The sequence below is a fragment of the Melozone crissalis genome, unplaced genomic scaffold, assembly GCF_028551555.1.
Source record: "Melozone crissalis strain CALT ecotype California unplaced genomic scaffold, PUWL_Pcris_2 ptg000004l_1, whole genome shotgun sequence".
In the NCBI taxonomy this organism is placed as follows: Eukaryota; Metazoa; Chordata; class Aves; order Passeriformes; family Passerellidae; genus Melozone; species Melozone crissalis.
In genome coordinates this window covers 38,627,606-38,644,557 of record NW_026535782.1, presented here as the reverse complement: position 1 = coordinate 38,644,557, position 16,952 = coordinate 38,627,606, and the positions used below count along the sequence as shown (strand labels likewise).

The window sequence follows — 16,952 nt, the reverse complement described above, 5'->3', positions numbered from 1 at the left end:
AAGTCCTCTATAGCAAGCGTTTAAATCATCAATTTGAAAAAGTTTTCAGCACAGAATGATGCAATAAGGTTCATAATACTTAAAATATACAGTGATTTCATAGCTTTCACTGCTGGCCTTAGCACAGTAATAAATCTGCAAAAACCACAAAGTAGGAAAAAATTTATTTGAAACCATTAGACATATGTATTAATAGGGAGGATTCCTTCCCCATTTCTTTTCTACACTGCCCAAATTTTAGATTTTTTGTCAGCATCTCTCCCGGTGGAAGCAGGGCAGAATTCTAGGATGTGAAGGTGAATAGCTGCAGCAACACTCCCATGTTCTTGAATGTTGGGTTACAACTCTTATAGGCAGTAGCACATATACAGGAAATGTAATAATGAACAATCTCTGGCATTGAAAATATCTATCAATTACTGCAGCACTGAAGATGATGACTTCCACCTTATTTGAAGGAATAGCTTAGGGTAACTTTTGGTGGAACCAGTAAAATGCTCTTAATACACTTACGTACATCAGTACCCATGTTCAGTCAAAAACATTTAAAGAAAAGAAACATTTTCACTTTTCTGTAAAGGCTTCCCTTTTTTCCTCACTGGTGTTCTCCAAAGAAGTGTGCATGTCAAGCACACAGACAGAATATTTACACATGTACCAAAAATTCAGTGAAAGAAAGGGAGATAATGTGTAACACCTACATAATTGATCAAAGCCTACATCCTGAAAATTCTGTTTCCATCAGTGGTAGTATGACAATGCATATTAGCATGAGTGTGAGTCCACCAAGCACAAATAAAAGAAAAACTAAGCAATAGCTGTTCAGGATGGAAGTGAGGCTTAAGCCCTGCTTAAGCACATTATCAAAGTTTAAGGAAGATCATAGGCTTGGCAAAAGAGATATGGTCTCTTTAAACTTTGCTCCTGCTACCTAATATATCAATACATTTTAGATATTTTGCATTCATTCCTACGCTCTTGTCCATAAAAGAGTATACCTTTTATTTAGGACATTATATGGGAAATAACATAGATATAAATGATTCATATGTACTGCCCAATTATTTCAATGCTTAGGGTTAAGACAGAAGGAGAAACTTTAAGCTCTTTTCAAACTACTAAAATACTTCTCACGTTGCTTTGCCTAAGCTGACAGATAAAGGAAGGCAGGAGTCTAGTTAGGTCTCTGGAAAGAGTACCAGGAGCCTCAGCAAATAGTGGAGCACGTAACTAGAAGAAAATGTAGTGCAGAAATATGGATTGCACTCAGTAGAATTCAGGCCATTCAAGCCCAGCACTTGTTTTTTGTATTGCACAGCACAACAGATGAAGTTCTGTGGCCTACTTGTGCATAAGGTTGAAAAAGATGACTGTAATGGCCTGTTTGGCCTTCAATCCCTGTGTCTGATTTTCCTTTAGGCTACACTTTTACCCTGCTCTGGCCTATATTTAGGCATCCTTAAAAGCATTTTTCTACTGCCACAACAGAATGAAGGAGTTTCAGAGTAAACGAATCATACCCCCAGATTCTATATAACTTCAACATGAAAGTATTTTTAAGGAATATCTCTTACTTCTTTTTCCATTTGGAGTCCTTCTGCTCTGATATTTCTCTCAAATACTTCCCTCTTCTCTGTCTGTGGATTAGATTTTCTATACACAAGGATGTAGTCAATCCGACATTTCCCATCTCTAAAATATAGTCCATTGGTTTTGTTCTTATCAGGTACTTCCTGCAAAGAGAAAATCAAGCATTTCAGTAATGTTAATTTTCCTTGATAATTGCTGCATTGCTGTTGGCATCATCAGTTTTCAGTACTACTCAACAGGAGAGATAAGGAATCACAACAAGCTGTTCAAGTTTTAGGCTATTCACATACAGTGCTTCTGACTTCATCTGAGAGGAGCAAGACTTCCCTACTTAAGGGGATCACAGGGGGCATCAGGAGGCCTAAGGAAAATGCTTGGACATATGGGGATGGGATAGGACAGAATAGAAAACACAAGCCAACCTCCCTCCCCCACCACTCTCCAAAAGGTTAGGAATAATATCTTATTTATAAAATAGAGCAGGGAATAGTGTTACTGAAGTGTAAATTTAAAATTAAGAACTTAGTATGGCTGAATGTCTTTGTACATGCGAAAAGAGTAACCATTAACATTATCATTATGGTTTACTGTGGTGGCAAACACTAAAACCTGGCACGGAGATTTTCATTACTTTGCCCCATAGGACACAGACAACAATATGAAGGTTCTGTGCTGACCTCACTATACCTCATCAAACTAACTACTAAATATTCTTTGCTTAAGGAACAGCTGAGGATGGATTTATTTGGAAAAAATTATTGGTGTGTAGGTGTGGCAGCACATAAAATCAATAAAAGCAATAAATACTGTCTCTTTTCTTTATATATTAAAAAAAAAGCCTGTTCAAATGTTTGGTCTGACAGAGAAACACAACTCGATTTCACTGTTCATAAGAGGATGAACAGGTCACTCTCCTGAGGCATAAAATACCAAACTATTGGTCTTTTTCCAGTAAGTCATGAGATTAAATTCTCTACAGATCCTCCCCACAATTTAACACTACTTCTACATTATAGAAGTTCTGCCCAGGGTTTAGGCCTTCACTTTCAGAGAAGTTGAAATTGCATGGCAGTTTGCAATGGTTGGAGCAATGGTCTCATACAGGAAATGTACACTCTGAAGGATACATGGGAACAAACAGCACTCCCTCTGAGCAGTATAAAGTCAGGGACCTTCAGGAACCTCAAGATCAGTCCAGCTCTAAGCTGAAGGGAAGGTTAAGCTAATTTACCTCTGTTTTTCCAAAACTCACTCTGCTATTCCTGACAAAACCAGCCCTGCCCTATAATACACAATCAAGTCTCTGAAAAAAAAAAAAAAGAATATTTTGACTTTCACATCTGGGGGAAGGAGGGCATTTACAAATACTTTCCCCATAAAATAATTGCTTCTGAATTTAAATCACAAAGTGAACGTTATAATAGAAAAAATTATTTTTACAGGAAAACCCCCCAAAACAATTTTCCCATTCAAAGAGTTTAGTATATGCTATCTTTCTGATTCTCAGCAAGCATTTTGATTAAATGGAAAAACCAATGAAAGCATCCCAAATATTCCATCCCCTTGGTACATCCAGTTCCCTAAAGGAAGAAGGAAATTTTTCTAACATACTTTCATTACAGTGTCTAACTCCTGATACAACTTAGGGCAGACTTGATACAGTGGAACAGTTCTTAGAGCCCAAGAAGAAGGCAAGAAAAAAGATCTAATCTCTAAGGAAAAAACAGTAGCAAACTATTTATGTCTATACTGCATATCAGGCTGATAAATGATATTATCAAGATATGAGAAGTATTTTTCATAGAACATTAAATGTGAAAACAGCTCAGGAGACACATTTTATCTTTTTCCATTAAAAATCTCTCTCAAGAATACATAATAAAAGTCCCAACAGCCCAAAGGGTATTTAAGGTTATTTAAATAAAGGAAGGGTGTTTCAGGAGATTTAGAGGCCGTGGGTCAGCTTGGTGGTCCTGTTATGATTTCTAACCCTCCTGGCAAGCCTCTTGTTCAGTAGTAAGAGTCAATATGTGGTTTTAGTGTAGGAAAGGAGCTGTATAGAAAAACAATCCATGCTGAGGATCTGCTGTGTATGCCATGTAAACTTAAGGGCTCACTTTGGGCCCACTGTAATCTGGTCTGAAGGACTCACTGGATTTACATCCATAAGGAATACAGGTTTAAAATCCTGCACTGCTCTGGACCACAAAGAAATCATGGGTAGGGGGAACTGAGAGATCCACTTCAAATGTACACTCCTGATATGAACTCAGACCCATCCTGAGACTGCCTTAAGGAGTGTGTCCTTCTCCGCATGCAGGAATGACTCCACTGGAAAAATTGATTTGGCCCTTCCTAAGTTTCTTCTTTCTCTGAAGAAAATTGGTTTGCCCTGCACTCATCAGTGAATGCAGAACCTTATACTAAAGAGTACCTATGAGATTCAGCCAAGGGATTTGGCTTGTTGGACTTCAAATGTGATTGCTGGGGACAATTACCTCTCTTGGGCGTGTGAAAGACTACCAGCTACAGTACTGTAATTTTTCTCTCAGAAAGGCAGCTTGGGCATCCTTTTCTATACTTAAAGATCCTTTTCATTTTAGGAGCACTGTGTGTCAAAGCCAGACTGATAAACCCTACTACACTGTTACAGCCTCTGGGAAGGAACCCTTTCTCTGGCTCTCTGTTGCAGACTCTAAGGCAATTTTATAGACTGAGTCTGGACTTTCAAGAACTCCTGAGGATCTAACATGATACTGAGACAGTCAGGGCTGGTTCAGCAGTGTCAACTTCAGGACTTGTGCATCATCCAAGTATTGTAATACTCTGGCTCATGCTATGCCGGACAGAAATTTGTCCTACCTTCCTCCAGATATTGCATCTCCCTTACCTGTGTAACAAAATCAAAATTCAATTTTCCTAAAATGATGAAGAAAAAATATATAGCACTAGATCTGACTGGTTTTTGGTGAAAACCTGATGTAGTCGTGTATGTCAAACCTCCATTCTTTCATCTAAAAAAGAATGCTGGAAGAAAGTAGAAGAGTGAACACTTCACTCTAACAAGAAGCTCAGCATTTCTGTCTGTCTTTATGACTGTGCTGTAATACAATATGTATTGTATAATTTGCACTTGTTTTCCAAGGAATACAGCAGTTTGTATATTCTCAGGTGTTCAGCTGGGAACCATCAGCATTCACACATGACTCATATACATGCTTATGCTAAGAGAGGTTTAGGCTGAGGGGCTTACCCACACATATCCATACAAACCATACAACATCTGAACAGTGTATCTTTTCCTTCTAGAGTTCAGCAGGGACCAAGTACTTTGAAACTCTTTTTGGTAGGCTGCAGCATCCCTTAAGACCCATTAAGACTTTCAATTTTCACCTTTTTTCCCCCCATCTTATACCTATATGTGACCTACATTGCTATTTTCCTCAGCTATGATTACAAAAAGACCCCTTAAATCTGTTCATATTCCTCAAAGGTTTTCCCTTTCTCTTAAAAAAAAAACCAAAAAAGAACACATCTAGGAGAAAAAAAAAAAGGTTTTGAGGTATTGTTTGTTCAATATCATTACATTAAAAGCAGCATCTCCTTCAGATCATTTTATGTTATTTTTTCCTCTTTAACTTACAAAAGACATGTGCCTTTCACCTGTTCCTTTTTCCTACAGACCATATGGTACATGGTCCCAAAATGCAGCAGGGGACTATCGTGTCAGATTTGCCTATTATGGTGCAAGAAGGCAAAGAGAGTCCTTTGTACATTTTACAGGAAGCTAAGGAAGAGCTATGATTAAAGAAGATGAAATTGTGAGCAAGGTCAAACATATTCAGGGTGCCCTGAATTTTGTTGCTTTAATTATCTGTCTAAACATTCGAGGAGTGCAGCTCTCTATGGGCTGAATTTCTAGAACAAAGAAAATCTCTGTCTCTCTCCTCAGCAGTGTTGCACAAAAGAATTTGCACCACAAAACCCTCTAGCTCTTGAAAAAGATAATCTCTAATTGCCTCTTCTAAACTCTATCAAAACTAGTAAACAAAAGAGGGTCAGGGCAGGGCCCTCAGCAGGGTCCTGTGGTTTTCCACTCTTTTTTAATTACTAGCATGGTCCCTGCCAGTTCTGATCTGTTCCAGTCAGCCCTCTGCCAAAAATTCCTCAGGAAATCTTGCAGGCAACATCAGACCAGTCCAGAAAGGTGCCTAGATATAGCTCCATTCCTGAGGTGGAGGAAGGGAGAAAAGTCCCTCGTCCCTTCACTTGCTGAGGAAACAACCATAACATCCAGGGCAGTGAGAGGCAAAATTAAAGGGCATATTGTTCCTTTCTTCATAAAAATCACAGGAAGAAATTAGGACCCAAATTTTCATCATGGGTTCATGACACTTTGCCTGCTTTAGGACAGATTTTAAAAGGGATTATGTTCTCTGAATCACCATTATGCACCATCAGGTGATAATTGTTCCTCACTGGAAGGGAATGTGTGTCATAACTGACACCCAATGCTTCTCATGGGAGTTGTAGAAAAATCTCCTCCATACTCTTTCCCCTTAAAGGATGGATACAGGGAAAAGTTTCCCAGCATTTTCAGAAGCATTGAAGTCTTAGATTTGTATAGATGTTTCAGTGAGGGTGCATAAAATCAAAACTTTTGAATTTGAGATATTTTATATTTCAGCATTATAATCTTAGAATGGGAAACCAGTTCTCATGGGAAAGATTAGACATAATTTTATGTAGAGAATGAGATTTTAAACCAAATTACATTTATTACATCTTTATAATGGGCATGAATAAATATTGTTTTAATAATTCTGTGTGTCCTTACCTCTCCCACAACTTCCAGCCTGCTGGCATCATCAGAAGTACTGGTCAAGTTACCATGGTGAAGCAGGGAATCATCATCTTTGGAAGGGCTGTTCACACCTTCTAACTCATCAAAAAAAATGTTGACATCCTTAGCTACTAAAAAACAAAAATAAAAATATACATTCAAACCACCACTGAACCAAATGAAGACAGCAAGTGTAACCCATCAATAATTTCACTTTTTAGTTCTGGTATAATTATATACTATTTAATCTTAAAATCTGATAAGTGTTGTTGGAATGCTTTCTTCATCAATGAGCCACATAAAGATTTAGGACACCACAACGCCCCTCTGATGAAAAATAAGCAATCTGCTGTCACAATAAAACAGCCATAGCTATCTTCTCAGCTTCTTTTGGGGCAAATGGCTTAAATGGCTAGCTTCTGGATTAGTATTGTCTCTGGAAGTTTTTTAGGAGGCAGATTTTTAACCTACTATACAAAGTGTGACGTTCAAAGTTGTACAGACCCGAGGGGCAGCCAGAGGCAGAAAGCCTTAAATAAATACTGTTTCTTGAAAGGCATTGAGTAAACAAACCTGGGCAGATATTCCTCTTTTCACAGTTTGGCATGTTTTGATGCATATAAATCTGACATTTTCAGATCCACCTACCACACAGCCCTCAGTCTTGAAGCAACTGCTTACATCTACAGATTTAAGCTGTGGTAAACCAACCCTGACAAAAAGTAACAAAAAGTATAGGTATTAAGCTCTGGAGTAACTGCCAGATGGGAGGAGCAGGGCAGGCAGGTTCACTCTGCACTCCATGCACTACAGTTCTGGTGAAAAACATAAAGAAGAGATGCGTGCCAGGAGAAGAGAAATGCCTTAGCTGAGAATCACTAAAAATGCTTCAGCTGTGGATGGACTTTAGCTCTCCAATTTCATGCCTCATAGACAAAATCCAAAATTACAAAAGTAGAGTTATAACTGTTAGAAGGCACCTCCAAAGGTCCTAGCTTCTGAGCCTCTTCCACTGACTACAGTGGGAGCAAATATCTCATAATCTTGACAGAAATTAGTCTAAACCCGTATCCTTATTCACATTTCTTGCAAGCTTGACTGACTTTTGGAATCATTGTTCTTTTGTGCAATAAACTCCTGTTGCTTTTGCTTGTCCTCATTTCCCCTAATTTAGTAACAGGCAATTGTAATTCCTGTTGGTGAGAATCTATAGTAACAGCTGAAATGCTCTAATTGCTGGCAGCATCTTAGTTCCATTTCCAACTACTGGCTGCAGGTGTAAAAATCCATTCCCCCACTGTGGAGAGACTGGATAGCTGCCAGAAATTAACAGCCACTAACTGTTCCCAGTGATCATGAACATTTTGTGACCTCCTTTTCACCTTTCCCTTCTTCAGGGGTCATAGCCCAGTTTCAGAGTCCTCTTAAAAAAATCGCTGATGATACCAACTCCCCAGTCTCTGCAGGTGGCCTATTTTTCATGCTCACAAGCAGGAGAGTCTTATCCATAATATTCATCCTTAAAACCGGCATATGTTGCAATTTAAATATACTACTCTTTCCCTGTCAATCATGAGCATGGGGAAAAGTTTTCTCCCTTTTTGTACATGTCATTTACAGCAATAAAGTCTATTATTACATCTGTAGGCAATAAAAAAAGAAAACCCTATCAGAATATTCAAGAATCCTTCATCTTCATTTTCATGCATAAAATAGGGACAAGGTTAATGAAAGACATTGTATTCTTAACTACAAGAGTTTTGTTTGGAAAATGACTAAAAGTTCCAGAAACAACAGAGGAGTCCTCATGTCCAAATAATAGGCTAATGTGCTAAGCTAAGCGCCATAGTTTGTAAGAGAGATTCTGAGTTTCTGGTCTTGTTTAGTTATATATGATGAAAGCCTGCAGCTCCTCAGTGTCCTAGGGGAAACCGCAGAGGCTTTAAAGGCAACAAGGAGATTCCAATTTGTAGCACAGGTAGCAGTAATATTGCAGATTTTTCTCCCACCTTCATTCATTTCAGTCCACAAAAACCATACTAGAGATGCTTATAAAAGGGAGGTGAACTGCCACAACAAACCACAGCACAGCCCAACCTCATGTCCTTCACTGTCCCTACTCTTTCAAAAGTCACAACTAGAAATATTCCACCCCATCAGATAATAATGTGGATGTAGATCATGACCAGATTTTGCGCACAGGTTCATATGAGAAAAATAAATCTCAGTATTCAAGAGAAAGAATAACTGAAACAGAAAACATTTTGAATTACTTGAACTTCACTTGAAATGAAACCCATCAGTGCCTCCATGATAGTGGCACTTGAATCTGTGTATGGTTAAAACCTCAGTATAATCTGAAAATAAGTGTGGAAAAAATCCCAAAAAATAATTAAATAGTGAAGCTTTCTGAAGATTATTCAAGATACATTTATCTGTTGCAGACAGCATCAATGAAAGCTGTAAAAATGAAAGTTTTGCCTGTTCGCTGTACCCGAGGGAATTGAAACTATCTTTGTTCTGACATTAAGATTGCTTTGATATAAAAGATGTGGCCTCTGGGATACTAGAATTGCTGCTTCTTGAAGTGCTGGTAATGCTTTGGGTTGCAAAATTCATAGTTTTTAAGTGGATGTTTTGAGATACAGAGTTTGGTGTGTGTGACAGTGAATGTGTCAGTAGCCTTGAAACACAGAATTACTGGATTATCCTGAGGACTTGAGGAGCCAAAAAAAAATCTTATTTTAAGATAATTTTAAGGTACAATCCATCTCAGCAGTGAAGAATTTGTGGAAGCAACTCTCATCTGGTTAGTGAAATTAGGTACCAGGACTTGTCCAGATTGCCTGCAGTGGAAAATTGTTTATATCAGAGATACACAGACAACTGGCATGTTGGTTGGTCACTACAGAAAATATGGGCCCCCAACATTTGCTGAGATAATTTTTCTACCCCAAGTCTCCTTATATTCTTAAAAATAAGTTAATAAAATACTGTTCTACAAAATCAAACAGATAATTTATATAGCAATTCCTGTTTGCTTTACATTAGTAATGGTGATGGTACTTCCAACAAAACTCTCCTGCTTCTTGTAGGTAGCTCAGCCTTTCCACTCCAAGGGACTGAACACCTCCATAGCCAAATGTTGTTAAAAGGATGATCAGGGCTCCATCTTGTTCCCCTCAGACCCTGATGTGCTTATACCGACAAATGTCCTTAACAGAATGATATATAATGGCTTTATTATATACATAAATGTTATTTGGGAGACAGACTGCTGCTACTGTACAGTCATGTGTTTTTAAGCAGTGAAATTTAACAGGAATACAGAGCAGCACATGCATTGCTACAGGAGATATTAAGAATTCTCCCTCTGGTTTTAGATCACCATAAATATGCAAACTCTTTTCTCCCCCTCATGCTCTATTTTCAAAAAAAAAAAATAAAAATTAAAATGACTTGATAATTCAGAATCCCTTGAAGAATAAAAGAAAAAAAAAGTGGGTATACAAATATTTTTTATCTCAAATGTAGTAGAACTATATATTCTAGAAACTGGATGCTGATAAATTCTGAGCAGGAGACCACACACCATCTCAGTGGGTCCACAAGTCACTTCAGATCAAGATGTTGCTATAAAGTAGGACTCAAAAAACAAGAGAACTCTTTTAACTTTCTGAAGGTGGATGCTGAAACTGAAGTCCCTAAAAATAAGAACTTTCATTAAAAATTGGGACCTGACTGTGTTATTGTGTGAGAAGATGGAAACATGCTCAGAGTCATGCTTCTGTTCGTTGTCATTTTATGAGCAGAAGTCCCACCAAGCCATCAAGTATATTTTCACTTTGGATAATACTAGCTGAAGAGCAATACTTCAAGCTTATTTTAGCAAGAGAAAAAATTATTTGGTTTCTAAAAGCATCATTCAATGCTAAAACCTGGGAATAAAAGTAACATTGACTGTTTAGAACAACCACCCTAGAAGGAATATTTAGATATGTTTATCCCAATTAGATGGGATTTGCAACAGACTGCAGGTGACAACACCCCCCATGGCACACAACAAGCCTCTGCAAAGTGGGTTGTACAGAATTCCTTCTGTCTTTGATGAAGGAGATGTAGCTAAAGGACATAGAGATTAACTTCCCCACAGCACCTGTGCCTGGATAAAGGAAAAACACTCTCTCCCAAGCTGTAAAAGCTGCATCCTTCTCAAATGGCTTGTGAATAATCCGTAAATCAAAATGTTAATTCTAGAAACACTCCAAGATTAAATTGCTTATCCGTATTTAACCCTCTTGTCTATTCACCTCTGAAAGACTTTGCAGTGCCTTTTCAGCCTCTCCAGTCTGCATCCTGACTGCCCCCAGGCCTAAACCTGGGCTGTGCTAGTGTGGAGAAGGGAGAAGACAAAACCTAACATTATGATTTCTGACAGGAAAAGCTTTTTACAACAGAAAACATGGAATTTATCCTAAACTTGTAGCTTAAGTAATAAGGTGATTCAATTTCAAATTATTACCCCCATTATCTAACCTGAGCATTTTCCTTCCTCCCCCAAACTAGTACCACCACTAAACAGCCTGATTCTACCACGGTGTGGTTCTTTATTCCTGTGGCAAATATGAGGCAGAGTCTGGGTTTTTATACATTCTTATTCATCCTTTAGCACTCTAAAATGCAAGCTGCTGTTTCTCACTCTAGAAAATTGCTATACCAAACACCCAGTTGAAAATCAAACTGGAAAATAAGGAAGCCAGCAAGCCATGGCTTGCATTTTGACTCTCAGCCTGCATAAGAATTTCAAACTATTAGGAAAAATTCTCAAAATTCCAGATTTTATTGGATTCCAGAATTGCATCTGTTTTGGGTAGGGGGGGTGTCTTCCACTGTTATTAACAAGAGTAGCTCTACTTCTAGCACAAGTGTTGATATCATTCCACAGTTGGACTTAAGAAGAGGGAACCAATTAATTCTTAGTCCACAGCCCATTACACATAAAAAGAGATAATTCTGTGCAGCATCTAAGACACACGGACCTTCACTTGTTGTGACAACCTCATAACTCTCCCAAAAAATACCGGGTGCAAAAATGTGAATACAGCCCAAAACTTTGGAAGAACTGGAACTTCAAATCCACTATTCAAACCCCAGCTGCAGCATTTTAATAATATTATTAGTTCACACAGCTACTCAGGAGTGCAAAGCATTGAATAAACTACCAGGAATCTTATTATTTCTGATTATGACTGCATAGAAAATATATACTGCTGGAATTCTTTGGCACACAGCAATTCAAATCTTTCTATGACTTCTCTGATAGTAAAAGATTTCTTACTAGCTTCCAATAATCCATTGAACTTCCTGAGAGATTTTAATAATAGATACTTATCATTCAGTTCATCACTTTGTGTCTGCCTTCAGTCATAATTTCAATACATCTCAATTGAATCTTCTACTGTAAACACAATTTTGCATCCAAGGAAGAACTTACTTTCTTGTATTGCATTAAGAATTTCTGAAAAGTCCACATCTGTCTTCTGTATGTCTGGTTTTATCCATATTTGCGTTTCCAGCTGGTTAACCTGCAAATCCTCTCTTCCTTCTGAAGAAATTGAAGAGATTGATGGGGTTTGTGACAGTGCAGTAGAAAATCCAGCCAAGGGGCTTCAGGTGAGGAAACATACACATTGAATGAAGGTATTTCCATTTTTCCTCCTCAGCAGAACCAAATTTTCTTCAAACCAAGGAGCTTTAGATAGAACATGGACTGACTTAAAGCTAAATAGAATGAGACAACAACATTCTCTGCTATCTGCGATGATGCAGAGTCACCACTGGCAAGTCCCTCATTCAGGCGACCATTGCTGCCATGCCATGAGCATCACCTCACCATACCAGCTATGAAAGCAGTTCCCAAATGTGAAAACAAACAAGAGATGTTGTTACAAATGACACAGGAACAAACAGACTGAAACAAAACACACACACAAAGTAAGTTGCAAGACAGAAAACAGTCATTAGGACAAAAAGAGCACTGACAGTGCGTTTCAGACGCAGGGCACTGCAAGATCTTGTATGCCAACCTGATGGCATGACATAGCCTGGGAAGGAGTCCAGCACTGGAGTCCATTTCAAATGGATTCACATTGGTATGTAATGGTTACTGTTTAAAAGCATTGCAGAATAAAAACTTATTCTGGTGGGTCACAGTTTCAAATCTATTTACACACAAAAATAGGCACAAGATTTGCCCATTTCGGTGCTCTTTCAAGATTAGCAAAGAAAGCAGGAAATCTTGAAAACAGAGAAAGGTGGCTGCATATTGAGAGCAGACAGAAAATGGCCAAACAGGCACAAGATGCTGGCTACAGGGTATTTGGATACAGAGAGAGAGAAAGAGGGAACTACTGGGAATACCTCTGGTTTTTGAAGATTAGCTGGAAAACCTTTCACAAAGACATCTGTTAGACATGATGCTCTTGAGTACCTAAAGCACAGAGTTAGCAAAGACCTTCAGTGGTCAGGGTGATATCTGGGGAAGGAATTAATGACAAAAAGGCCGAGGTAGAAGAACAAAACTTCAGGTCATTCAGGTTACTGTGCTTCACTAGAAGCTATCACTCATGCTTTGGAAAGAAGCATTTTCCTTTCATCTACAGGCTACCTATAGCAAGATGCTCTTATTGTGAATTCTGAGCTAGTCCATTGTATTTTCCCCTTCTCCTTGCCAAATTACTATCTCACTACTGCCTTGATGGGAGCAACAAATAATATTCCTAGGCACAAAATTACTCAAAAGTGCCCTAGAGGCCCTTCTTCACTTTTTGGAGTACAGATCTCAAAATAGGTACACTTTGACCAGCTTCATCCTTTATTATTTTTCAGTGTTAAAATATTAAAAATTAAAATTATCTCGTGCTTGCTTCAGCATATTCTTTTGTTCCACAGCAAAGATTCACTGTTAACATCAGAGACAACTCCCCTTGTAGATTCCTGCAAAGCAATCTGTCACAGCAGCAGGAGTCAGCATTTAATGATGTACAACAAAGAGAATTTCTTAAGTGAGACAACTGATTATTCATACAATAGCAGCCTCAGGAAACCTGCAGATGACCTCAGAGATGAGAGGCTAAGATTTGCCCCAAAAGATATTTCTAAGGCCCAAGAAAAAATACTGCAACTGCTGAAAAATACAGACAAATATGACGGAAATAGAAAAGTTATCAATGGATAGCAATTCATCTAAGCAGCTTTGCAAATTATATCATTCTGTTTCTTTTTAAATACTCAGCTGCTACTTTTAACACCATTTCACACTTGCATCCTCGCATCCAAGAACCTTTGTTCTGCACTTCAACCCTAGTTAGAGGAAATTAATGACAATATGGACAAATATAAAATACTCTTTCTTCCCTCAAGTCCTCCATCCTTGTTACATTTAAGTCGCTGTTCCTCAGAAGAGATGAAGGTAGCAGGATCCCTGCAGCACTCCAGCAGATCTGAACTAATTGGGCCAGGGAGAAAGGAAGTGGCAGTCACCTATGGAGGTCCCAAAGTGCTGATATCTGAGGGACTATCTAACCATAGACTTTTAATAAAATTAAACTCTTGGAGAATGTACGCAGCTGACTTCAAAGCCCCTCTTTAAATAACAAACCCAAAATGCCTAGGAAGTGATCAGAAAATGACCAGCCTAAACCTGACTGTATTTCAGACAATGAACTCAAGACAATTTTGCTGCATTAGAATTTCCTCTCCTGTATTTGATCCACTAGCAGTATAGGGAGCTTTCAGCAACACACAGAAATGACAGTGTTCTATACTTGTCTGATTCCCAGTAACCTTAATGTCTGGCCTCACTGCACAAGTATCAGATTAACAGCATCCAGTCTGATTTCAGTCAAAATTGTAGGGGTAATCTTCTACCAATCATTTGTGATAAAACACATAGCTAATTACAAACTTGCCTTCACCAACACAAGGGGAAAAAAATATCTACCAACAGCATAGCTTTTATATTAGGGGTTTCAACAATTCTTTCTTCTCCCATATTAGGGGTTTCAACAATTCTTTCTTCTCTCATGACCTTAATGATGTCAATAAAGACTTGACTTAGGGCACTTGGGCTTCTATTCTCCCTCTCTGTCAGCATCTACTTTTCACATGGGACTACTGCATTTTTTTAGCTGAGAGAAACATCACCTATGTGATGGGCTGTGGACTGGCCAAATTAATGATTTCTGGCTTGTTGTCAGACAGAGGTTTTAAACCAGCAGCTCTGGAAAAAGCCACAGTGACCTCATCCATGTTCCGGAGATTTATTTTCTCTGCCTTAACACAGATCTTCAATACTATATGCAAAGACAGTATCTGATGCCACTGTTGCTATTGATGGATCACTCACCTGCCTTTAGCATTTCCTTCTTGCTTTAGCAGCTGCTGATTTATGTTTTATCACTCACATATCCCACTGAGTAAAATCTAAGCAATATTGTCTGAGAGGATGGTAAAGACTCTCTTTCCACAGAAGTATGAGAAATAGACACATACAAAAGTGAAGTAAAGATTAGATTTTAAAATTTTATGTTTTTTCTTTTGTAAAGATCAGTCTCAATTTTCTCTCAGCTTATTGAGACTTTCTAGTTCAACTGAAATAATATTTTAAATTACCTCATGGCACTCCCTCTGATTTACTTATTGATGCATAAAGTTGTGCATAAACTAACATACTTTTTCTTTTATTTGTCTTGAAGAATCCCAATTAATTAGGTTAGGAAAACAAACAAGTTTTTTTAACAAGACTTTTAATTTTAGAAGCTGAAAGAGAAGGCTTGTTCTCAGTCAGAATTTTAACATACTTCTAAATATAAAAATGACCAAATGTATCAGAGAAGCAATTTGTGTACCAGCATAGTTAATACAGTACTGATGTTAAACAAGGGCATTCCAACTTGTAGTGAAGGAGATTTTGCCATGTGGGTGGATGCTGCATTCACAGAGCCATCTACCTCTAAGAGGGTAATACTTAGCAAGAACAAATACAATTCTGACATAGGCAGGTTTGTTTTGCTACACTAAGTACTGCATGTAAGTTCTACAGAGAAGTTGTTCCTTCTTAGCAGACCTTTTAAAGCAAGCTGAAAGCTGCTGTGCATGGTCCTCTTTTCACTCTAGGCCAACCCATGTCAACAAGGGATAAACAATCATCCCTTCAGGCATATTTTTTATTGGCTTCTTCCTGTGAGTTCTCAGTAGATCATCTGCATCGAAATCAGAGTTTCAAGGGGAAACTGCATTAAGCATTTTCTATACATGTTAGTCAGGGGTCTGCATGTGTGTGCACAGCACAGCTTTACTGCTCTCAGCTCTGGCACTTCTCATGTCTGTGACAGGAGTGGAAACAAAATGCACAGCACAGCTGGCCTTCCCAGGACCTGCCCCATGACTGCACTGGACAGCACAACTGCAACTGATGAAAACCATTTTTGTTCAATTATTGCTTCAGAAAAAACCACCAGCTGTTCTATGAGTCATAGAATGTATGCAAATATATATTAATATACACATGTCTTCCTAGCAAGATAAAGTTGGCTTGAAAGCAGTAGCTCAGAGATAGATAATTATTTCATTAAGTGGAAGGCTGATGTATCAAGTCTTCCAAGTCTTTCAGAGAGAGCTGCTTTTGCTACATTGGTCAGAAACTGTTTTCTGTCAGAATCTACATCATGTTTTTTTTTGTTCCTCACCAACCAGTATTGCTATATTCATGCTGCCTAGGCATTTTTCTATCCCATAGAATAAGGTGAGTACTGTATACATTGATTCTACTTCAGTGATTACATTAGATAGCTTTTAATATATCAAAAGTATTCAATTTTTTGTTTCTACCCTTAAATCTCTCATGTACAGTAGTGCAGAGTTTCACAACACAAAAATATCATTGCTAAGTATGTTCTCAGAGCAAGATGCAGAAACATGTCTTGCATCCTGCCTTGAGGTTTCTCTTCTCTGCACAGAGGAAAAAGTCTTTGCAAACTGCAACTTTGGTTCACCAGCCCAGCACTTGACTCCTTTCTGGAAAACGACTGTTACCCAGAAACTTTCCTTCCACCCTTGCTCCTTCCCAGCAGAACTAAGCTAATCCTCTACCTTACACCTTCAACACAATTTCAGATTTCTACTAAGGATGTAGGGTGTGTGTGATGAGTTCCCTTCTCCTTTCATTTTGATGCTTTTTTCCAGTTCCGGGCTCCTTCTGAAGATGGCAGTGGGAGTAAGGACAGGAAAACTCATGTGTTAATTCTCTGTTTCTGAGAACTTGCCGGCATATTTTTACATGTAATGCGGTGTAACATCAGAGAAAGACCAGCTATCTGCCACACCTATACATGCACAAGTAGTGACAAACTGGAATATCTTAAAAGTGTCAGTTTTTCACAATACAAGGTACCTCCTTTTACCAATGTATGTCACACGGTTTGCCCTGACTAGCTACAAACATCCACATTTTTGGGAA

At 38.3% G+C, this 16,952-nt stretch overlaps 1 protein-coding gene across 6 annotated transcripts in view; it reads right to left on the bottom strand.

Annotated features, from left to right (window-relative positions):
• Nucleotides 1–16,952, bottom strand: part of ANO4 (anoctamin 4) — a 174,632-nt gene that overhangs the window by 91,171 nt on the left and 66,509 nt on the right. For 4 of the 6 annotated variants that reach the window (XM_054271900.1, XM_054271921.1, XM_054271937.1 and 1 more), the window contains exons 3-5: nt 11,928–12,038; nt 6,428–6,564; nt 1,575–1,733 (exon numbers count right to left, since the gene is read on the bottom strand). In XM_054271900.1, coding sequence (XP_054127875.1) covers nt 1,575–1,733; nt 6,428–6,564; nt 11,928–12,038 — 407 coding nt within the window. The remainder of the gene's footprint in view (nt 1–1,574; nt 1,734–6,427; nt 6,565–11,927; nt 12,039–16,952) is intronic. The other 2 variants (XM_054271911.1, XM_054271928.1) reach the window with 2 other exon arrangements.